Source organism: Danio rerio, chromosome 5, assembly GCF_052040795.2.
Source record: "Danio rerio strain M-AB ecotype USA chromosome 5, GRCz13ab, whole genome shotgun sequence".
NCBI classification, from domain to species: Eukaryota; Metazoa; Chordata; class Actinopteri; order Cypriniformes; family Danionidae; genus Danio; species Danio rerio.
This window is the reverse complement of record NC_141025.1, coordinates 10,787,227-10,812,598: the sequence shown is the minus strand read 5'-3', so window position 1 is coordinate 10,812,598 and position 25,372 is coordinate 10,787,227. Positions and strand designations below refer to the sequence as shown.

The window sequence follows — 25,372 nt, the reverse complement described above, 5'->3', positions numbered from 1 at the left end:
ACTGTCAGCTTTAATTTGAGGGTATTTACATCCAAATCAGGTGAACGCTGTAGGAATTACATTTGTAAATATACGCCACATTCAGTCACTTAAATCACCTTTTTTCCCATTCTGATGCTCGGTTTGAACTGCAGCAGATCATCTTGATCATGTCTACATGCCTAAGTGCATTGAGTTGCTGCCATTAGAAATTAATGAGCAGTTGAACTGGTGTACCTAATAAAGTGGCCGGTGAGTGTATATATATACCGTATATAGCAGCAATCAGATTTGTCAGATTCAGAAATCTTATTAAGCCAAACATTATGGTATTTACTAAAATAAAGTAAGAAGCTAACATTAAATGTATATAATAATTACATAACCAGTGGTTGAGCAACACTTGGGGTCTGCCGGGTATATTAAATAAATAAATAAATAAATACAGACATTAATCTCAATTAATTTTTTTGTATACTGTCCATAAAGATTTTTGTTCAGTTCTAAAAAATACACTATTCATTCAGTTGCATGTTTTATGCAGCAGATGCCAGCAGATATATATATTCCCAGGTTTTGCTGGCTGCAATCTCCGAACTTTCATTGCCAATCTTAAGCCCATTGATATGAGTTGCTTTGGTTCATATTGGAAGTTCTCCAGCCATTGCAGAGCCCGGGGGACCTGCAGACTAGCTCTTGTTTGACCTCCGCTGGTCCTGTTAAACTATTTAAACGAGTCATGTGACCGGTGAAGCCCCGCCCTCCAAATGCTCACGTGACCTCCCTGCGCCTAGTAACAGCGAAAGCGTCGTCCACGCCATGGATGGAGAGAGAAACTGAATGCCAAGATCCGCGGAAGATTTAGAACCGAAACGGATCACTATGCGCCATAAACTCTCCGTTCACCAACTTTCTCGCAGTTTCGACACCACACACTCCCATGCGAGCCGTTCACAATAACGCGGACTCACTGTTTGTGATACCCGACTAAGCGTCTTAAGGCTTGGGACGGTGAGTTTTGTTTTGGTGTCGCGAACTTCAGTGCATTACAATGCGTGTTTCTCATGTAGTTGAATTTGCGGTATGTGTGTGTCATCCAGTTCTTGCATTTCCGCTTTAAAAAAGACCTTTGTGTTTGCATTCAGTGCACATAACGTTATGTGTGTGTGTGTGTGCGTGCGTGCGTGCGTGCGTGCGCGCGCGCGTGTGTACTGGTTTCGGTGGTTTACAAGGACCGAAAATTGTGTTATGACATGTGTATGACCTAGTTGTACTCTATTAAGGTGGTTTATGAAGATATGTAACGTGTCCTGGTAATTTAAAATGCTAAAAAAATCATACTTAATGAAGTATTTTCATATTTAGTACTTGTCACGGTTTTGGGGTTTATTAGGGTTGAGGTTAGGGATATGGTAAGGCCAAATAATAAACGTTATTTACTGTATAAAATACATTACACCTATCAAGAGTCCTCGAAAACCACCAATACCAACATGTGTGTGTGTGTGTATGTCTGTCTGCGTCTGTCTCTCTTTTTCTCTCTCTCACTATCTGTGTGTGATAGTTTGTGTGATAGTGTGTGTGTGTCTGTGTGTGTGTTTGTGTAGTAAATCTATACGTAAAATCTTCTGAGGGTTCACTGCAGAATACAAATGATTACTAGCGATATGGGTTTGTTCAAATATTGCCATATTGCATCCTACTTGTTACCTAATGCGATGAGGCACTAATGCACTTAATAGGATTCAGGTCGCCCTCCCTGTCTTCCTCTAGTTCTCAGAAACAAGCTGTGGACATGCATAACTAAACCCAATACATAACTGATTACCAGCTTATACTACAGACAACATCAGCATCTGTTCTTGGCGGCTAATAGTTCCCTTGTGAGGCTTCCAGAGACTATGATGATGTCTTCATTATCGGCTTGCGTATTTCTCACAGATAGCGAAAAATGGCTTGCGCTGTGGAGAGATGAGTGAAACCTGCTGATATTTGGGGTGATCGGATGCCCATTTAAGCATGGGGAAGCTACAGAGCAAGTTCCGGCGACGCTCAGACCTTTATAAGTGAGTAATGATGAGCACTGATGATTTGATGGCACGTTGTGATGAATTTATTTGGTTATGGAGGTTGCGTTGTTGTTATTGGCAGGGCCAAAGAAGGGGCAGAGCCTGCACCTGTGCACCAGGTAGTGCAGTACGAACCTGCTCACACAGATGCCATCAACTGTGTCGTCAGCCTGACCTCTGACCTCTGCGTGTCAGGAGGTCATGACCAGGTGAGCTGGAGGTGCCTTAAAGAGGAGAAAGGTTTGGAAAATCAGAAATCTACAAATAATCGACCCTGCAGTACACAGGAAATCAAAACGAACCGTATAGACTTTGTTAGCTCACATTGTTAGTTTTGTGGTAAACAATTCATCTGTGCATGTCATTAAGAAAAAAATGTTTGACCTTATACTCTTTAATTAAGATCTGAAATTGCACAAACCAAATTCAAACCAGTTCCAAAGCTGATAGGTTATTCGTTGATTTATTCATTCATTCATTCCCTTTATTTTCGGCTTAGTCCCTTTTTTAATCAGGGGTCACCACAGCAGTATGAACCGCCAACTTATCCAACACATGTTTTACACAGCGGATGCCCTTTCAGCTGCAACCCAGCACTGGGAAACACTCATAACACACAAACACTATGGACAATTTTAGCCTACCCGGAGGAAACCCACGCCAACACGGGGAGAACATGCAAACTCCGCACAGAAATGCCAACTGACCTAGCCGAGGCTCAAACCAGCGACCTTCTTGCTGTGAGGCGACAGTGCTACCCACTGCACCACTGCTCCGCCGCTGATAGTTTATACAGTATATGAATATATTTATATTTTCAGAAAACGAACCCTGTTGTCATCAAGCAAGAACTGTGTTTGATTTGTGACATTGCTGTTGTTTCTTTCGATCAGGCTGTTGTCGTCTATGACTGGAGAGCTGGGAGACTTTGTAAATCTTTCCAGGGCCACAACAGAGAGATTACAAAGGTAGTAAAACTACAGTTAATTCCTTTAATTTGATTTAACAAGCAACCTGATTTGGCTTGTTTTGTTTACAAAAAACAACAATAGAGATACACAGCTTAATCATTCCATATACGTAGAGATACAATTAATATACATGTTTTGAAGTGAAAATCGTTATCCCTTCTATGATTTCTTTTTACAAAAATGTCAATTATTTCCCAAATGGTGTTTAACAGAGGAAGGAGTTTTTCAAAGTATTTACTATAATATTTTTTCTTCTGGAGAAAGTCTTATTTGTTTTATTTTGGCTAGATTAAAACCAGCTTTTCATTTTTGAAAAAACATTAAATATTATTTGCCCCACTTAAGCAATATTTTTTCCACTGTCTAAAGCAGGGATGGGCAAACTCGGTCCTGGAGGGCCGGTGACCTGCACAGTTTAGCTCCAACACTAATCAAACACACCTGAACAAGCTGATCAGTGTCTTCAAGATCACTAGAAATCTACAAGCAGGTGTGTTTGATTAGAGTTGGAGCTAAACTGTGCAGGACACTGGCCCTCCAGGACCGAATTTGCCCACCCCTGGTCTAAAGGATAGGATAGGATAAACTTTATTTGTCCCTGAGAGGAAATTTGTCTTGGGCAAAAAAGTGCTACAACGTTGCTCTAAGTCAGTGGTTCTCAAAGTGGAAGTCGGGACCCCCCGAGGGGTCGCAGGGCAATGAAGGGGGGTCGCCTGGTGATTTCCCAAAATCTATTTATTTTTATTAAACCATAAGAATTAACATATTTTATCCATAACTATACTGAAAATAAAAATAGTCGTTTATAGTTACTATATACTATATAGTTACTATAGTAGCTTATAGTTACTAGTTCTATTAGATTGCGACCCCTGGGGTAATTAAATTATATTAAAGGCAGCAATAGCCTCAGATGCATTTTGATTTTATAACATCAGGTTATACTTTCTGGCACATTTAAAGCACTGACACAAATTTAATTGGTGTGTCTGCGTCATTGCATGCAAGGTTTCTGTATTTATAACCCCCTCAGAGGACATTGGGGGTCGCGAGTCACTGGCTTTGTTATTTTGGGGGTCGCGGGCTGAAAAGTTTGGGAACCCCTGCTCTAAGTCAGCGGTTCCCAAACTGGGGTGCGTGCACCTCTAGAGGTGCGCAGTCTGACCACCAGGGGTGCCTGAGAGACTGTTTGCAATGGTGGAAGTTTTTATCTTTTATGCTATGCCATGCATTTATCTTGGATAAATTTCACATGTCATATTTTTGAATGAAAAGAAACTCTTTGAGAGATAGAGAGATAAAAATCACTTTACAAAGTATAATGTACAACCTATGCATACTCACTCATCTCACGGTGTAACGTCTGCACCACAATAGCCCCGCCCTTTCCCATTAGGCGCTAAATTATAGTACATTTGTAATTTTTTTTTCGCTTTCTATATTTATTAAAATGGACACCTGGTTAAAAACGTGCACTTTAAAGAAGTCAAGTAACAGTAATGATGAACCATCTACATCGGCCTCTTCTATGGAGATGTGCAGCGGCCTTGAATATATGCACTTGGAGGATATTGAACGAGGTGAAGAGGCACAGGCGGGAAAATTGCCTAATTAACCTAATTAAAAGTCACTTTAAGCTGAATACTATAGTATATTGAAAAATATATGGTCAAATATTATGTACCGTCATCATGGCAAAGATAAAACAAATCAATTATAAGACATGAGTTATTAAAACTATTATGTTTAGAAATGTGTTGAAAAAATCTCTCCGTTAAACAGAAATTGGGGAAGGAAATAAACAGGGGGGCGAATAATTCTGACTTCAACTGTATGTCAAGAATAAATGTCTCTGTTTTCTTCCAGTTGTGTTGTTTTAAAGGGAGTTCCCTGATCTTCAGCGCATCTCGAGATAAGACGGTGCTGATGTGGGATTTGGGACGAGATACAGAAGCCATCCAGGAGTTCAGTGGTCATGAGCTTGTCGTTAATGGAGTAGCTGTTAGTCCAGGTGAACAAACTCACAAACTATAACATGCGTTGGGCTAGGGCTGGATGATTAATTGAAATTAAAACGATATTCGTAACCTATACACAACATAATTTCCCCATTCCGGTTATTTAGTTTTTTTTAAATCCTGTTAAGATATCTCTTCAAAAATGTATTACTGAATGTGGGAAAATTGAGCACATTGAGTTTGACACCGCAGTGAGTGTATTGTTCATATACCTGACCAAAATCAAAAGCGCAGGTCTCTTATACAGTATTTCATATATGCACACATCAGGTAAATCATATTCTTTGTTGCTGGTTTATTTGGTATATTATATTATAACAATATTCATTCATTCATTTTCCTTCGGCTTAGTTCCTTTATTTATGAGGGGTCACCACAGCGGAATGAACCGCTAACTATTTCGACATATGTTTTACGCAGCTGAAGCTCTTCCAGCCGCAACCCAGTACTGCAAAACACCAATACACTCACTCACACACACTCATACACTTCGACAGGGCCGGATTGTCTAATCGGGGGAACCAGGAGAATTCCCGGTAGGCCGGTCCGTTTTTTTGGCCGCGAGGGCTGGTGTCCCTAGCTGCTTGCACTCTCAGCAGTTGCACGTTTTGCATTTATTTGTTTATTTGACCATAGCTCATTCTTTATATTCAATATTTTGTCGCAGCTCCACTCTTTTTATTTATTTTCTCGCAGCCCCGTGAGCAAAATGCAGCCCGCACCCCATTCCACCCCAATCAGCGGGACGTTAGTGAATATTAGGGATGTAACGGTATCAGAATTTTACGGTACGATAATACCTCGGTATGAATGGCACGGTACAGTATTTATTAAATAATTTAGAGGAAAAACAAAACTAATGAAAAGACTCGAAAAAAGTGCCAAAAGTGTTTATTTACCTTAGCACTGAACATATTAATGACATACAAATTAGCCATCTATCTGTAAGTTTCGAAACAGGAACTTCAATTTTTCAATTTTAATAACAAAAAACTATTAAACCATATAAAAAAAAATAAAGTTTTAATTTAGTATTGTTGAAAACTCATCACATTCAACATTTAATCACTCACTCACTTAGATAGAGATGGGTTTTTCAAGGAAAATTATCATATAACTATAATCTGGTAAAAGCTGGGATCTCTGGGCATGTCCCCTGCAAGAGAAATAAAAACCCCTCTCATTTGGGACTGAGGTTTCTGGGACAGAGAGATATGATTTAGCCAAGGTTGACAGCAGTGGGTAACGTTGTGCATTGTCTTTCCACCACTTGAGAGGACAAGCCATGAGTGAGATAGAGCTCTCTTTGCGGTACAAGTCAATGTCTGCATCAATCTAACAAGTGTGCTGTGTTCTGCAGTCCCCGTGACTGTTTTTAGTCGTATTCCCCGACTTATATTTCACCACAGTCTGGCAGTGCCTGCATATTGTTTTTTTCTTTGTCTGTCACCTTTTCTCTTTTTTCGTATCTTTTTAGAGAGAAACCGAAATGCTTTCACACATCTGATTTAAAACCCGCTTTAGGTTCGATCATTTCCAGCTCTTTTTCTTCCCCGCTACTAGCAACACACTCCATTTCCGCAGTACTGGATCTGTAGCGACAACAGACTGCAAAGGATGATGCCCACGCCTAGGCTGATGGGAATTGTAGTTCCCGCTACCTCCCGTTCGCTTCATTCGCCTGAGCAAACTTTTCTCAGAAATATAGTTTTATTGGGTCATGCGACTACGGTAATATTGAAAAAAATTACTTTTGCGTTATGACGGTATTTACAATACTATTACATCCCTAGTGAATATTAATTAATATTAATGAATATTACACCTGCTCAATGAAAATCAGATGATTCACTACATTAATAAATCTGACATAACTTGATCAGAAATCTATAAAGGGGAGAAAAAGAGTAGGGTAAAACAACAGTAGACATCAATAGCAGCAAATAACAGTGCACTGCTTAACAGCGCCATCGTGGTCTAGTGGTTAGCATGTTACGTTATGACACTGCCGATCTGAATTCGAACCTCACCAGAGTATAATATAATTTTTTCATTTTCAGTGTTAAGACATAAAATACTGTTTGTGTTACTTATGTAAGGGTACTTTTTGTGTGTGTGTGTGTGTGGTGTGTGTGTGTGTGATGACCGTTACAAAGGGCTGGATATCTATAAAGAATTAATGTTCTCATATTTGTGAAAAACATTTGTAGTTCTAAAGCAGCTGTGTCCTTGAAAAAGACGTGTTAGTGTCATCTGAAACTGAATTGGAAATGGCGTTATTTTAATATAGTCAGTTGTCGACTGAGGTGGGCCGGTCTAAGGCTTGAAACTCCAGAGCTAAAAAAGGAGTCCCACTCCAGCCCTGCACTTCAACCAAATTAGTTCATTCAATTCACTTCTAGAGCATGTCTTTAGACTGTGGGGGAAACCGGAGCACATGGAGGAAACCCACCGAACATGGGGAGAACATGCAAACTCCACACAGAAATGCTAACTGGTCCAGCTGGGACTCAAACCAATGACCTTCTTGCTGTGAGGCGACAGTGCTAACCACTGAGCCATCGTGGCGCTCAATAAAACAATATATTGTAATATACTGGTACATCATAACAATGTGATTCAATGGCTCATGTATCATCTGCATTTTCACTTCAGCAAATCAGTTAGAGCGAACACATATATAAGTAATATTCAGAAACCTGACAGATTATTAATAGCAAAGGTTCTTTTTCTTTTTTTTTCTGAGCTATAACATATCAAGGTTTCACTTTCCTTCAGCTTAATCTCTAAAATAAATTATGAAGAGGTTGCTTTATAACTGACAGCACAGCTTATTTCTATCATTAAAGAAAAAGAATATTTAGTTCACTAATGTTCTGTTAAAACTTTAGTTTAGCTTGCAATAGATGCTGGTTATTTCCCACTTTTGACAATGAAATGTTCAATTATTTAGTTTGGGGGAAAAAAAGTTATTTAATTTTTTTTTTTATTAAATGAAACTTGAAAAATGAAAATTGAAATGTGAATTTTTTTCACAGGAAGCAGTTTGGGCTTTGATTTGAGTTTAAATTATTCATCAATTAGCCATCAGTAGTTTGTTTGCTTTAATTATTTTACTTTCATCAAAAAACAGAACCTCAATGGGTGCACAATCTCAAATGTGATCCTGTAATGTGTTTTTTATTGTCTTGTAGATGGATCAAAGCTGTGCACGGGTTCTCGAGATAACTCCATGTGCCTCTGGGACATTGAGTCTGGAGAATGTCTGCAGAGAAACACCATCTCACGTAACCTGGTTAGAAAATACATAACTTTGATAATCTTCAAATATTTGTATGTACTGTATTTTTAAGAAAAGAAGGTGTAAAGGGTCAAAAATTTTTGAAGCATTTTGTCAAGCATTGTTGAAGGGGTGGTTCACTATGATATCATATATTAAACTTTAGTTGGTGTGAAATGTGTGTGAACATAAACAACATCTCTGAATGTAAAAAGTTCTAAGTTCAATGCAAAGGGAGACCTTGATTTTTACAGAGTTAGCTTAGCAAAGCCTACAATGAACCAATTTTGGGGACTACAAAAATACTTACGCCCCCTATGAGATCACAAAGGTTCATTTATTGCGCATACAAACTGCCCGTGGCCAGAGGCGCTGTAACGTTATAGCAGAGATGAAGCTAAAAATGCGTCTAAACGCTGCTGTTTCTACTGCAGTTGGTGACTCTATCCAAAGCACTAAATTAAAACAATTTCAGACATTATTAAAATGTAATGAAGTGTTTCAAAGGAAGCATAAAACTCCAGAATTTGTAGCTCAATATAAGCACAATCGATTATCTTATCTCCTGAACTTCTTTTTCATTCTTCTTTCTGACACCCCTGCGGTGCTTGCTGGGTGTTAAATGTGTGCCCCCTAAACACCACAAATATGGCAGCTGTAGGAGGAACAATTACATACACATCTTTCAGTAGGGTTGTATATACAGTTGAAGTCAGAATTATTAGCCCCCTTTGAATTTTCTTTTTCTTTTTTAAATGTTTCCTAAATGATGTTTAACAGAGCAAGGAAATTTTCACAGTATGTCTGAAAATATTTTTTCTTCTGCAGAAAGTCATATTTGTTTTATTTCGACTAGAATAAAAGCAGTTTTTAATTTTTAAAAATCATTTTAAGGTCAAAATTATTAGCCCCTTTAAGCTATATATTTTTTTCCCGATAGTCCAGTGTTTCTCAACTGGTTTGGCCATGGGACCCACATTTTTACATGATCATCAAGCCACGACCCAAATTTTTAGGAACTATTATTCAATTTTAGGAATTATAATTAATTTGTATTTATTTGTTAAAATACACAAGTAGTGACAGATAAATCATAAGAAAATCCCCAAGACTTACAAATAAACTATATTTTATTGCTGTCATTTAACAAAATGTATCAAATTATAGAAATATTACAAAGTAAAATACTGTAAATAGTGGACAGGGTAAGGAAAGGTTCAGTTACCATGAACTAAACTGTTAATAAAACATGTTGTCTGGTTTCTAAATGTTGTTTTAATTTAGAAGGTTTCATGCTCTCTTGTGAGAGCACCTCACTACTTATAACACACTGAGGTTAAGTCCTTTTTGTCGTCAATATATGTAAATCCATACTTAACATATTCAGCGTCGTACTTGCGCTATGAAATATTTGTTGCTATAATTAAATTACATTTTTACATGTCAAACGGTAGAGTTTTCATGCACGCATTTCAAAATAAAAGTCAAAATAAGTTTATAATTAAACTTTTGCTGTTTTTTTGACCACACACTCCGCGACCCACTGAAAATGTTTCCGCGACCCACCAGTTAAGAAACACTGCGATAGTCTACAGAACAAACCATCATTATACAATAATTTGCCTAATTTTCCTAACCTGCCTAGTTAATCTAATTACCTAGTTAAGCCATTAAATGTCACTTTAAGCTGTATAGAAGTGTCTTGAAAAATGTCTAGTCAAATATTATTTACTGTCATCATGGCAAAGATAAAATAAATCAGTTATTAGAAATGAGTTATAAAAACTATTATGTTTAGAAATGTGTTAAAAAAATATTCTCTCTGTTAAACAGAAATTGGGGAAAAAATAAACAGGGGGGCTAATAATTCGGACTTCAACTGTATGTACTTGTGATTTTTCAGGTTTTGTTATTTTTTAACAAATTTGCACACACAAATTTTATTCACATTGTCATTATGGGGTATTGTATGTAGAATTTTGAGGAAATAAATGAAATACTTTGAAATAAGGCTGTAACATAAATAATGTAGAAAAAGTGAAGCGCTATAAATACTTCCCGTATGCACTGTATTTTGTTTGCTTGGTGTTAAAGGTCAACAAGGGCAAAATTATCCACAAAACACACCTTATAATAAATATAACTAAGTAGACTTGTGAAAAAAATTTAATACAAGTTACTTACCTAACTCCTTAACAAAAACAATATAAACAGATATGAAATAAAATGGCGATGCAGTGGCGCAGTAGGTAGTGGGGGCAAGAAGGTCGCTGGGTCGCTGGTTCGAACCTCGGCTCAGTTGGCGTTTCTGTGTGGAGTTTGCATGTTCTCCCTGCCTTCGCGTGGGTTTCCTCCGGGTGCTCCGGTTTCCCCCACAGTCCAAAGACACAAATACAGGTGAATTGGGTAGGCTAAATTGTCCGTAGTGTATGAGTGTGTGTGTGCGTGAATGTGTTTGTGGATGTTTCCCAGAGATGGGTTGCGGCTGGAAGGGCATCCGCTGCGTAAAAACTTGCTGGATAAGTTGGCGATTCATTCCGCGGTGGCGACCCCGGATTAATATAGGGACTAAGCTGACAAGAAAATGAATGAATGAATGAATGAATGAATGAATGAATGAATGAATGAAATAAAATGGCGTCAAGTTTCCTACTTCCCATTTAAGTGACAAATTCAAGCAGATAAAATGGTAAGTAGGCAGGTAAATAACTGGGAATCTCAAAACAGAAGAAATAGGGCTGCACGATATTGCAAAAATCAGATATTGCAATAATTTAATTACATTTTTATTAAATAGAATTTATATTTAATTTAATTTTAGTAACAAAATACCACAGCAATCATGATGATCTAAAAACTACAGGTCATGTCATTTCTTACTTGTATATTAATTATCTTTGTAGTCACTAAACTTGTCTTTTTTTTGTTCCTCCTGTGTTTCAGGTTACCCATGTGTGTTGGGTACCAGGAAGCACGTCTATTGTCCAAACCTCAGAAGACAAAACTATCAGGTCAGACGATCGCTGAAATGCCATGATGTGTTTGTGTGTGTTGATTGTTTGTAGAGATGCAGTTCTCTAGAAATATTTACTAGACAAATAAGCCTGTGTTGTTGTTACGTCATCACAAAATGTCAAATAAATCATCACAAGGCTGTGTACATGCAACTAGATACACTGCACAATGAGGTTCCATTTGTTAACATTAGTTACATTTACATTTTACATTTACATTTGTTTATTTAGCTGATGCTTTTATTCAAAGTGGCTTACAAATGGGAAGAAAAATAGTAGCAATCAGGCCAACAAAAGAGCAACTTTTTTATGAGCTCTGCAAGTCCCAGTTTTCCTAACACAGGAATATGTGGCGAAACAAATCAGTGAAATGACAAATAGATTGAACAGAAAGTGCTAGTTGTGACAGGTCAAGTGCATACTTGCAAATGGCTGAAAGTTATTCATCCAAGCCATTCCACCTGTAGCAAGCACATAAGGTAACATGAACAAACAACTCAAAATCTAAATTTCAGCATTTATTATTAGATTAAAATAGAAAACCTATTCAATGGACCTGGTGTCTGTTCTTCGTACGTGGATTACTCTGGATTTGATTATTGACGATTTGACATGATCCAGGATCGTTTCGTTCTTCAAAACTGATCCAAGAGCTGTTGTCATAGCAACAGTTCTGGCAGCTCAAACCTGGTCAGGAGCAGGTTCAATTCATATAAACAGGGTTAGATCAGCTCAGTTCAAGCTAAGATAATACAGAAAGTATTTACCGAATTCTGATATTTTCGGTCACACTTTACAATAAGGTTCATTAGTTAATGTTAATTAATGCATTTACTAACACGAACAAACAATAAACCATACATTTACTCCTGTATTTGTTCATGTTAGTTAACGTTAGTTTATGAACATACAGTAGTTCCTTGTTAGTTCATGTTAACTCATGGTGCATTAACTAATGTTAACAAGCATGGACTTGGATGTTAATAATGCATTAGTAAGTGTTCAATTATGATTAATAAATGCTGTAAATGCTTTGTTCATGATTAGTTCATGTTAGTAAATGCATTAACTAATGAACCTTATTGTAAAGTGTTACCATATTTTCTTATATATTTATATTCTTAGATTTTTCTTATATTTTTTTATAGTTATATACACTTGGGAAAATAGGATTTTTTTTTAACTATATATAGCTCTAATAAGTTAAATGCAATTAGTTAAAGGCATGGAGATATAATTATTCTTGATTTTCTTTAAGGCTACTTTGAAACCATGCATTTTGTCAAAAGACACATTTTGATTTGACAGTGTGTGTGTTTTGATGTGTTTTGTCGGCCTCAGGGTGTGGGACAGTCGCACATGGCAGGTCACAAACACTTTTCCAGCAAAGCAGTACATTCAGACCCACTGTGATGTCAACGCTAACTGTTACCACCTGCTTTCCTCCAGCAACGGTTTTGGCGGACAGGGCTGTGAGGCCACGGTGAGTGTGTGTTTATGCGTTTGTACTATGTTTTCCTTACGCTTTGGGTTGGATTTAGACCCCATGAGAAAAACAGCTCATAAATCCTACAGATTGAAGTATTTCGAAAATGTAAAAATGCAGATTGTTTACTGTGAGAGTTGGGTTAGGGGTGGGGGTATGGATTACACAGTGTACACAGTATAAAAATCATTATATCTATGAAAAGTCCCCATAAAGTTAGCTGTACGTACGCGTGTGTGTGTGTGTGTGTGTGTGTGTGTGTGTGTGTGTGTGTGTGTGTGTGTGTGTGTGTGTGTGTGTGTGCGTCCAAAATACCTCCAGGACATTACTGTTATACTAGGGTTGAGTAGATTAGGATGTTCCTGTTTAATTTCAATTCACAAGCACTCAATTTGGTTCAATAAAAATGAGGATTTAAAGGGCTTCTATGGTGAAAAATCTATTTTTCAAGCTGTTTGGACAGACATGTGTGTAGGTATGGTGTATAGATCGTCATATTGGAGTGATATAAACACACCCAGTCCTTTTTTTTTAATTTAACAACATAAAAACGGTGGAACAATTGGATCGGTTTTGAGAGCCGCGGTCACAGAAGCTCCCTGTCATCTCAACTAGTGAGAGCGCGTTGACTCAAGTGTGTGTCCCTCCATTGGAAATAACCAACTTGCCTTAAGCAGGTCACACACCATAAGCACTGCTTGGGAACGCCATGCATTTTAGAATTCTAAGCATAGGTCTTTATCAGGGTACACACACCGGCGCCGCAAGTTGGCGGCTATCCGCGGTGGCCAGCCACGACTCAGGATACTGTTCATATTTCTGCCGCGCCTCAGAGCGCCATTTGAATAGTTTCATTTTAATTTACATGTGAATGTAATGTAAGGCTCTGAGTGGCGCATTCGGTGTGTGACGCCCTTTAGTTATAGCCTCAGTCAAAGTTAATTCAGTGTACGTGGTTATTAGTCTCGGTGTACAAGCTCAGAACTTTAAACTAGACACAAAGACACAAATGATTTAGTAGTCTCTGCTTTGTCTGTCTGAGATCAGGTCGTACATGTACGGCTGAATGCTGGTCCTCTCACTCATGTTGCTTCTCTCTGTCTGCCTGTCTTTTGCCATACACAAAGCAGGGGAGCTCTTGGCTCCGCCCCCTTGTTAAGTTGGGCAACACACCTCTAAGTTGAAGCAACACACCTCTAAAACAATGACCTGCGTACACGCCCACAAAATGACACTTTTTAACATATTATATTAAAAAGTCTGACTTGTGTTTTGAACTGAACCTAAACTGGCACACTATGAAGATCCATAAACTTAATATTAAGGGGTAAACTAGGTGCTCTTTAATACAAATTCTATTGATATTCCTGAATAATCATCAGTAAACACTTTTATTTAGGTGCATGTGGGTACATTAAGACAGAACCCAGCACTAGACAGTGGGACACCAATTTTATATAAATGTATTCCAGAATTGCATATACAGTTCACGCATTTTTCAACAACCAAAGAAATCCATCTATGCAAAGAAAACAAATTAGTTTAAAAATGAAGTTATGAGAACACATGAGAAAAGGGAGGTGTAGAAAGGCAGTGAAAGCCCAGACAGCAGCTGAAATGTCTCAGCAGTGCCTCTGCCCTTCGTGATTGTAAATTAATGGCCGCTGCTTCAGCCCAACATCTACATTAGCAGGAGGATGAAGATGAATCCAGGGTGAACATTTCAGCATGACAATGATATAAAAAACAGCCAATGAAACTCTCGAACACTTTCAGAGAAAGAAAATGAAGCTGTAGAATGGCCCAGCCAATCACCTGAGCTGAATCCAATAGAAATGACAAAAACGAGACCCTCAATGAATTGCCATCAAGCAATTCATGCAACTTTATTTTCCATGTTTTTTAAGCTGCCATCACCAAAAAAGTATTTTATATAAATTGTTAAATACTTTCCAGTAGTTCAGCACTTACTCCTGTGTCATTTCATTGTTATTTTGATTGTTTTGTTTTGTTTTGTTTTATTTTTATGTTTGTACTGTTTGGGTTTTTACTAAAATCTGGTGCATTTCCATGTCAACAGCTCCTTTAGAAATATTATTCCCAGGAGAAAACATGACATGTTCAATCAACAATTGAATAATGTACGGTAATCAGAATTGATTATTAATGTAAAATGATGCTAAATGCTTAATGGAAACGCTTGATAGCGAGCATTTGAATCTGTTACTAGTTGTTGTTGGACTTATTGTTGAATGTTTTAAACTCCTTTTACAGAGATGATGACAATAACAGAGACATTTTCCACCATTTAATCCACCATTCAATCGGTCTAGTTCGAGTCAATGATCTATGCTAAGCTATAAGTGCTCCCGCCAGACCAGAGATCGGCTGAATGGATTAAAAAAATGGTCAAACTCAACTGTTTACCTTAACTTTGAGAGAGTTGTAAAATGAGCCTAGTTCCAAAAATAAACTTAAAACGTAAACATTACGATATGTACCGTATAAAACCCCTAATCGCTGCGTTTGAGAATCAATATTGAAACAACCACTATTTGGTATCGATGTTTTTTGCACATCTCTAATATATGCACTTTTGTGTGTGCGTGTGGTTGCGTGTGCGTGTAGCTGTGGGACCTCCGGCAGCCCGGCTGTAAGGTGGCCGAATACAGAGGACACTTGCAGACCACAGCATGTTGTGTGTTTGTGCCTCCCCGTCCTGGATGTCCTGCCCTCGTGGCCTCATCATCTTATGACAGCTCAGTGAAAATATGGGACCAGAACACTGCAGGTAAACACACGCACATTTAGATACACAGACAGACACACACCTACATAAACACACACAGACTTTCTTGAGCACCAAGCCAGCATATTTAATGATTTTTAAAGAATCATATGATGCTAAAGTTTAGTTTTGCATCACTAGAATACATAGAAATATAAAATTAAATCAAGAATATAAAATGCTAAAATGTTACAAACCCCTGATGTTAGTCTAGAGCAGGGGTCAGCAACCCGCGGCTCTTTAGCGCTGCCCTTGTGGCTCCCTGGAGCTTTTTCAAAAATGTTTGAAAATGCAAAAAGATGGGGGAGGTTAATATATTTTTTTGTTTTAATATGATTTCTATAGGAGGACAAACATTTTTAACGTTTTCAAATGCTGTCAAAGTGTGTAGAATTAATATTTAATTTCAACATTTCTGTCAACGAAGATTTGCGTCATAGCCTGCGACACACGTTTCTATCAGCAGGGTGGGATGCCAGGCAAGTGGCTGTTGTAAACAAACCAGGAGATTATAAAGCATGGAAAACCGTTCAAAGATGGTATGACATATTAGAACACCTATTTGCAAACTTTAAAAACAAAACCAAGATAATACAAAAAAATAAAGATATACCTTTCTCCACTTAGACAGTGAAGGAAAGGGCTATTAAAATGGTAGGTAACATCACCGATCAGCAAACCAAGGACATTAATTCAGTGCCAGCATACTCAATTGCCTGTGATGTGACCGATATTCAACGCGCTTTTATGCAGGTATGTGAACTCTGATGGGCCGCAAGAAGAAATGATCAAATTAATAACACTAAAAGACAAGAGGCTGTGCTGAAGTGTTTTAATGACAACAAAATAAACACCAACCACCTGATTTCAGTGGCTATTTAATCATGAAGGCTCATTATGTATTTGTAGCCAATTTAGTCATTTTGATAGTAGGCTAATATAGCTAATATAGATACATACAGCATGTGTTTCCTTCATTATAAGGCTTATATAAGGCTTTACATTTTTTGTGGCTCCAGACATATTTGTTTTTTGTTATTTTTGGTCCAATATGGCTCTTTCAACATTTTGGGTTGCCGACCCCTGGACTAGAGGATGGTGGGGTTTGACATTTAATTAATTAAAATATATTTATATAAACAGTGAATGAGTGCAAAAGACAACCAAAGTAATGCCAAAAATGTGTGCTTTTATTTACAATTCCCAAAAGTGAACAACAACAACGAATTAATCAAAAATAAAGAAAAAGTAAGTAAGACAAAAATATACTATTTACAATATATACAACACTGAGACAAATAAAGACGGGAGAAAACAAGAGAGCTGGCAAAAGGGACGCAGACGCTAAAGAAATGAAAAGAACAAAACCCAAACTAAATCTAACTTCCCAGAAGCGTCTAGCTAACTAACTATGTGAAAACTGTATAATTAACACGCAAAGATCTTCAGAGTCCTTACTATCTACTCTATCTATCTATCCAAAAAGTACAAGGAGTGGCGCTCGCCCCTAACCTAATGTTCTAAACAGCAGAGTAGTCCCAATGACTGTAAAAAATATGGACGCGACAGCCCCTTTTCCCATTGAACGCCTTGAGGGCAAAACGCCTGCTTGACGGGCACAAACGGTCGCAAAAGACTGCTGAAATTGGAGCCTTGACATGCGCAGAAGGACTGTCTGATGGAAGCCAGAGGAGGAGCCGCGAAAATGAGCGGAGTCGAACTTCCAACCAAACGCTTTATGTAAAATCAACCACGCCCCCCGAACTTCTCAGCATGCATTTGCTGTCATATCAACACAAATGGATGTAATAACAATAACAAATATGAGGCAACAAGAATCAGTCCAAGGCACTCGAGTAAAGTGAAAATATTAAAAAGCCTATTAAAAAGCCTAAGGCTTTTATGACAGCCTAAAAAGCCTAAGGCTTTTTAATATTTTCACTTTACTCGAGTGCCTTGGACTGATTCTTGTTGCAGATTTGATGAATCCCTTACCCAAAGAGCACCGACCATACATTTGAGCTTACCCCAGAGCGCTTTTTGTTTGTTTTTTTCTGGAGTAAACAAATATGAGGGTTTTATATATTCAATCGCGCCAGCTCCGGGCCGCAGCGCATAACCTACTTGCGGCGTCGCCGGCTGATTCTGGCTCGCATGCGGCAGCGCCGGCTCGCTCGGTCGCCGCGTCTGGCTCGATTGTGAGTCCAGGCATCCGGAGTAGGTCCAGCAGAGGTAGTCAGTCTGAGCTCTGAGGGGTAAGTCTCCGGCAGGCGAGAATCTAGCCGGAACTGGCCCGAGTGTATTTTGCTATCTGGGTGGTTAGGCGTGTATCAGCAAACTAATAAAGCCCGAAAAAAGCCCTGACCTTAGCGAATAAACAGAGTTCCACCAGGATCATGTATGTCAGAAACTATAGTTTACTGCTGAACTCATTTTGTCATGGTAAAATAACACAGAAATCGAATAATAACACTTCAGTCTCCTGCCGAAGCTCAGACGGTCTGCTTTGAGAAACTGTCAATCACAGCTGTCAATCACGATGACACGCCCAGCATTAAATTACTGCTAAAAACAAACTGTTTACAAAAATGAAGATCTGCACCTATTTCAGCACAATAACCAGTGCCTTAATCGACCAGAACTATCTTTCGGGACATTTTATTGCAAGTGTAATAAATTTTTTTTTATTTGGGCTCAAGTCTCCTTCATTAACACGGAGGAGGCGGGCTTTATGACTTGTACTGCAGCCAGCCCCCAGGGGGCGATCTAACGGCCGAGACCTTCACTCAAACGCAGGCTTGCGGCACACTTGAGTAGTCCTAAGTGTTGCAATTTATGTCACGTGACCTTCTTACCTGTCCACTTCGTCCAAGTAAACAACGTAAACTGAGAACGATGTACGAATAACGGACGGATAACGTGCACACAGAAACGGGCAACAACAAAAACACACAGTTAGACAGGGTTATTCTAAACGCACCCAATAAATACAAACAAGCGGCAAAAGCAGAGAAAGAGAAAAATAAAGCAAGGGACTAGCGAGTGGTCTGACGCGCGCTTTTATGACGAGTGGTCTTTGCTTATTGGATGTGACGTAAGAGTGACTTAATCGGAGGGAATGACTGACAGCTGAATAGATATGGGAGAACAGAGCGAGAGAGAGAGAGAGAGAAAAAAAACAGAGAAACAGAGCACAAATAACACAAATACATAACATAAATAATAATTATTGTTTCTTCTATATTTGTATTAAATAGATGGATATACATAGAAATCATGCAAAAAGATGAATATAATTTACTCACATTATGAACACAGTAAATAACGCGACTCTTGTTTACTCCCCTTTCTCTCTTCAGCTTGTTTGTACACTTTAACTCTGGATGGTTCGGGGCCGCTGGTTTCTCTAGCTCCGTGTGACTCCAGTAGTTTGCTGTGTGCCAGTTTTAACACAGGACTTCATCAGCTGCATCTAGACCAGAGCGCAGTGCCCAGTATCACTGAAGTGGCTCGCTTCTGACCTCCAATCTGGAAAAATCACACCCCCTCCTGACCTCCATCTGCAGAATAAACCATCTTCTTCAATGAATGGAACTCTTGGTAATTACAGGGAAAAGAAAAGTATGTTCTAATTAAAGGGATAAGCTCATCCAGAAATGAAGATTTGCTCCAGTCAGGCCAAGATGTAAGATGAATTTCTTTTATTTGTTCAACGTTACATCACTTGCTTTACCAGTTGAAGCTCTGCAGTAAATGTCCTGTAAAACAGCTGATAAAAACAACAAAATATGTCACAACACAACTTGAGTACACCACTTAAAGTCAAGGAGCCCTATAATACACCCAGCGGCATAAGGTACAGGGCGTGTATGGCATGATTTGTTGCTATTTTCATACGAGCGCAGGTTTCTTTTTTTAACGTTTTGCACCATGTTGTTTGAATAGCAAATCCATTTGCGCCATTTTTTGGACTCATGGGAGTGCCAGTCTGAAAAGGAGGTGTATTAAGGCGCATTGTTGGCTTGTTGTTGTTTTGAGGAACTAAAATAGACTGCACCATTCACTAACTTAAAGCTGCTCTAAAGTCCAGCACAGAGTTTTTGTCATTTAAAGTGCTTGTTAATCATGCGCCTAAACGGTTCCAACAGCTTACACATTGCATAATATACATACTGTAGGATGTACAGCAACACACACATATATTTACATATGAATAAAATTAAAGGATTCAAATATTTAAAAAAATTTATTATTTTCTACATAAATGCACAAACCACTGCCTCCATGCCTTCTTCACCTTGTGGGGCTTTTTTCAGTTTATTCATAACAATTTGCATTTGTATAAGGTTATTATTATTATTATTATTATCAGTATTATTTATTATATGCCTATTTATATATACTTTTAATAAAAACAAGTTTAGATTTGTCCATCTGTCACGTTTGGAGACGTCTGCATTATCATATGGGGTATAAGAATAGGACGTGTGTTTGGATATAACTTGACCACACTTTGTTATTATTATTAATTTATTCATTCATTCATTATCTTTTCGGTTTAGTCCCTTTGTTAATTAATTTTTTATTAATTTTTACGCAGTGGATGCCCTTCCAGCCGCAACCCATCACTGGGAAACATCCGTACACACTCATTCACACACATACATTACGGACAATTAAGCTTACCCAATTCACCCATACCATGTCTTTGGACTTGTGGGGGAAACTGGAGCACCTGGAAGAACTCGGGAGAACATGAAAATTCCACACAGAAACGCCAACTGACACAGCCGGGGCTCGAACCAGCAACCTTCTTGCTGTGAGGCGACAGTGCTACCCACTGCGCCACCGTGCTGCCTGTTCATTTATTTGTTTTCTGGAAATTAGAAATTAGTTTTGAAACAAATCTTTGCGCATAACAAACAAAATTAAATAGGTAGGATAATGGATGTCTTCAGTGGAGTGAGTTTCCACCGTTCCCTTATCCGCAAAAGTAAAGGAGTAAAGAGTGAAAGTAAAGTAAAGAGAAAGTAAAGAGGCCGAATGGGGGAGGCTCGTTCTTTATCCTCGGGCTGCAGATGGTCTGTTCAACTGTTTTCTCGCTAGTGAAGCGTTTAGTTTTTCCACTTACAAAGTCCGTCATGTAAATAGCAAACGCGCCATGGAGCGAGGCAACTGACTCTTAAAGGGAATGGAAGATGAGACTCTAATTGGTTTAATGCACGTTATACTCAAAACACACCCATAACTTATTAAGAGAATAAGCACAACCCTTTTAGACCATGTGCCAGGGCGCAGAGCGTATTGTCTGTCCTTAAAATAGCAAAAGTAGATTCAGACACAGCCTTGATGCTTTTGTGCCTTGCGCTTTAGCTTTTTGTGCTTAAAACGTTATAATAGCGTCCTAAATATAGGTCTTTCCTAAAGGCCAGGTAAGAAACTGGCTGTAATTTCGCCACATTTTTAAAAATATTTTCAAACGATATGGATTATTCGATTATCAGACATATTTGTGTAAGCGAATCCCTCTGTAGTGTGTGACAAGTACATCCTTCGTCCTTCGTAAGCAGGCGCTTGTTTCAGTTATGGAGAGTTTAGACTGCATGATTTATAAGGTAGTCGTGTCACAGATGTTTTCACACTACATGACTTTCTGGGCTAGGGTTTTGTCGCTGCTTTGTTTACACTGCAAGATGGATCGGCGACGGGGTTTCACTTTGCATTTTACAACAGGAAGAATCGGCAACAACTTCGTCCAAACTACGTCTCACAGCCAAAATCACGTAGTATATAATTTGTTGTTAACTACATAACAAGAAAGAAGCATTTAATGGGGTAGAAAATGTAGATATTTGCTCACCTGGGTTTGAAGGGATTTAGCATTTTCTCATTTTGGCACTTTCTATTTTTACCCAATTGTAATATTGATGACATGTCAAACAGACACGGGTGCTCCTGCCAAATTTCCACTAGTTTTTCCTCCATTTCTTGGGTCCAATTAAATTGGGAATGAGCGCTGACCTGCAGGTACACATGTAACCCCACCGATTTAACGCCACCCAACCCGCTCCGAGCTGGTATAGAACCGGCGACCTTCTGCATGGGAGTCGGTTGCTCTAACAAGGAGGCTAAAGACCATGGCCTCTAGAGTCTGTCGCCAGAGCACCTTTAGAGGTCAGAGGAGTGAGGTTTACCTGCACAGCACACACTAGCTGGCCTCCGTTACACACACACACACACACACAAGTGAATGCTGCTCTCTTATTGGCTGTAGGCGATCACCGATGTTATTTTAAGTCAAAACTCATTTCACATGGCAAGATTTGAATGGTAGACAGTTCCTGATATTTAGCACGGCAAATATCTCACAGGCATCGGCGACTCATCAGCGATTCTCTCAGATCGCGTCTCTGATCGTTCATACTGTGTGATTGTCACTCACGTGCACGAGCACCGATTTGCCTGTGATTTCAGACATTTGTCTGCAATTTCTCAAAACCTGTTGGCGAGCCAAAATCGGGGCTAAAATCATGCAGTCTGAACTAGGCATTAGCTGTCGATAGTTTGGTGTGTTTATGTGCTGCTGATAATGCATCTGTTTAACCTCACATACTACTGACAAAACTACCCTGGTCGAAGTTTTTTTTAGTACACAAATCCACAGGTAAATATCCACAGGTCAAGCTCCAATTGCAGGCAAAAACAAATATTTTGGTGTAATTTTTCTCTGACGGTAGCATTAAACAATGAACATTATACCAGTATTTTGGCCAGATGCGTCTTTTTAAAAATTGATGTCACCATTTCACTTCACAATAGTTGATGGACCTGTTTTTATCTGCCGTTTAAATTGTCATTCACTGCAGAGCGTTCATTGATTCATTGACGACGAAGAAACAATATCATCTACATCTTGTATGACCTGAGGGTGAGTAAATATTCATTCGCTTTATTTTTATTTAGGTAAACTATATTAGCTACACTGTAAAAATGATGTGTATTTTGTGTGTTTTTAGTTTTTTTTTTTTCGGTTGTGAATTGCATTATGGGATGTTGATCTCTGCTCTTACTGTTTAATGTTGAAAATTCAACTACAATTTAACAACGTGACTTTTATTGACATTTTAGTCGTTTGAGATAATGTTAAAGTAATAATATATAGAGGAATAAGCTTGTAAAATAACATAAGATGTACTTGCAGTTTAATACAATGTTTTTGTAGTGTAATATAACAACACCATCCCAGACAATATATCACTGTAAACTATTAAAAATGTAATAAAAGTCACCTTTTAGGACTTTTCAAGTTAAACGTTGTTGGAAGAAAGATAAAGCTTCCAAAATGCAATTCAAATAACATTAATAAACAAGAAAAAATAAAAACATGAATCATAAAATACACAAAACTGCTAATTTAGGGATATTTTTTACAGTGTAGACCTATTAATAACTGCACAATCTTTGTTTTAAAACACCAGCAAATCTCTTAATTTATTTCCAATCACTGTACACATATTGTTGTCTATGTTATGTATGATTATTGGATTATATGAGACAAGAAATGGTGTAACAGTAAAGCTAAAGTTTTTGGCCTAAAGTAAAGCTGTAAAACTGCCTGCCTGATTCATAAAACTGGCTTTTTCTCCATTAAATGTTCCCCTAATGCCTGAAATAAGGTTGAAAGATAATCATGACAATGATTAGGTGCTGTTTTTATGTGTGTTATTTAGGTAATGCCACTCCAAATCTGACTGAGTGCTGGTTCTGCTTGAATGCATTATTAAAAGCCGGGGTGTGACGCATTGGAGAAATTGTGTTATATTCTGAAGTATTATTTCAGGAACTGTTACTTTGACCACTTCTGACACTGAACACTTGAAAATCCAACTTTATACCTTCATAATTTAATTAAAAGCTGCAAAATAATAATATATAATTAATGTTATTTTGTTTTATATTATATTACTGTAACTCACCGGTCCTACCGCACCCAACCCAGTCTGAGTTGGCGATTTTTTGTATGGAAGTCGGTTGCTCTAACAAAGAAGATGAAGACCATGGCCTCTACTGTCTTTCGCTAGAGCGCCTTTTTGAGGTCAGAGGAGTGAGGTTTACCTAGCACTTCGCTAGCTGTGCTCCGCTACACTTACACTTCCCTCCCAGACGAGCCCCCACATGTAACCTACCAGTCCTACTAGCACTTCATTAGCTGGCCTCTGTTCATATTATATTATATTATATTATATTATATTATATTATATTATATTATATTATATTATATTATATTATATTATATTATATTATATTTTATTATATTATATTATATTTTATTATAATATATGATATTATGTTATATTATATTAAATTATATTATATTATATTATATTATGTTATATTTTATTATATTTTATTATATTATATTATATTATATTTGTTTATATTATATTATATTTGATTATATTTTATTTTATTATATTATATTATATTATATTATATTATATTATATTATATTATATTATATTATGTTATGTTATATTATATTATATTATGTTATGTTATATTATATTATATTATATTTTATTATATTATATTTTATTATATTATATTATATTTTATTATAATATATGATATTATGTTATATTATATTAAATTATATTATATTATATTATGTTATATTTTATTATATTTTATTATATTATATTATATTATATTTGTTTATATTATATTATATTTGATTATATTTTATTTTATTATATTATATTATATTATATTATGTTATATTATATTATGTTATGTTATATTATATTATATTATATTATATTATATTATATTATATTATATTATATTATATTATATTATATTATATTATAATACTGCCATTCAGGAAACTAAATATTTATTAAAAACGAAAATAATATTGCAATAAAAAAGCTATTTGATTCTGTGGCTTGAGTGCAATTTCTCCCTGTTTTTCACACCCCTGCTTTTACACCTTTTATTTGCACTAGGTACAAGTCTGAATATTTCAAAACCACTCATGCTGAAAATATGACAAATATGAAATCTCAGTCTCTCTCTTATGATTTTATATATTCAGGGTTTGCATCAAGGCATTTTTTTCACTGAGAAGCTGCTAGTGTTTCCATGCACACACACACACGCACATAACCATCTTCAAACATCTACATTTATATATCATTATATCATATTTGAAGAGCTGTGGAGAGCGAGAGGCTGGCTATGTTATGTTATGATGTGAATGTCTGAAGAGTTTAATAGAAAAAATTATATAATAAAAATGCAATATTTTGTAAGATCATGGAGAATGTGAAGTCAGTGAAAAAATGATGCAATGTGTGTGTGTGTGTTGTTGGTAATGTTTGTATTATTTAGCATTATGGTTCTAGTTTTAGGATAAATTTAAAAATGCAGCTTTTTTTTCTGTGAATACAGTCTTGTCGTCATTAAATGTTGATTTAATATGTTTATTAATGAGAACATGTCTATTAAAATTTATTTTACACAAATCCAAAGAGCTTTTGTTTTGTGTTTGTTTGTGGTTGTTTGTGCCTGTTTGTTTGCCCAAAAAGTATACTTTGCATTATTTATAATTTATATTTGGTGACGCAGTAGATAGTGCTGTTGCCTCACAGCAAGAAGGTTGCTGGGTTGCTGGTTCGAGCTTCGGCTGGGTCAGTTGGCGTTTCTGTGTGGAGTTTGCATGTTCTCCCTGCGTTCTTGTGGGTTTCCTCCAAGTGTTCCGGTTT

At 37.3% G+C, this 25,372-nt stretch overlaps 1 protein-coding gene across 2 annotated transcripts; it reads left to right on the top strand.

Annotated features, from left to right (window-relative positions):
* The first annotated feature begins 774 nt into the window (after window positions 1-774).
* wdr31 (WD repeat domain 31) lies at window positions 775-19,824 on the top strand. Of its 2 annotated transcripts, none has more exon segments than NM_001100037.2 (10): window positions 775-999; window positions 1,925-2,045; window positions 2,131-2,257; window positions 2,942-3,016; window positions 4,886-5,030; window positions 8,232-8,332; window positions 11,261-11,328; window positions 12,673-12,814; window positions 15,446-15,608; window positions 18,965-19,160. In NM_001100037.2, coding segments are annotated over 9 exon segments (1,029 nt in total). In that variant the 5' UTR covers window positions 775-999; window positions 1,925-1,998; the 3' UTR covers window positions 19,126-19,160.
* Window positions 19,825-25,372: the final 5,548 nt, after the last annotated feature.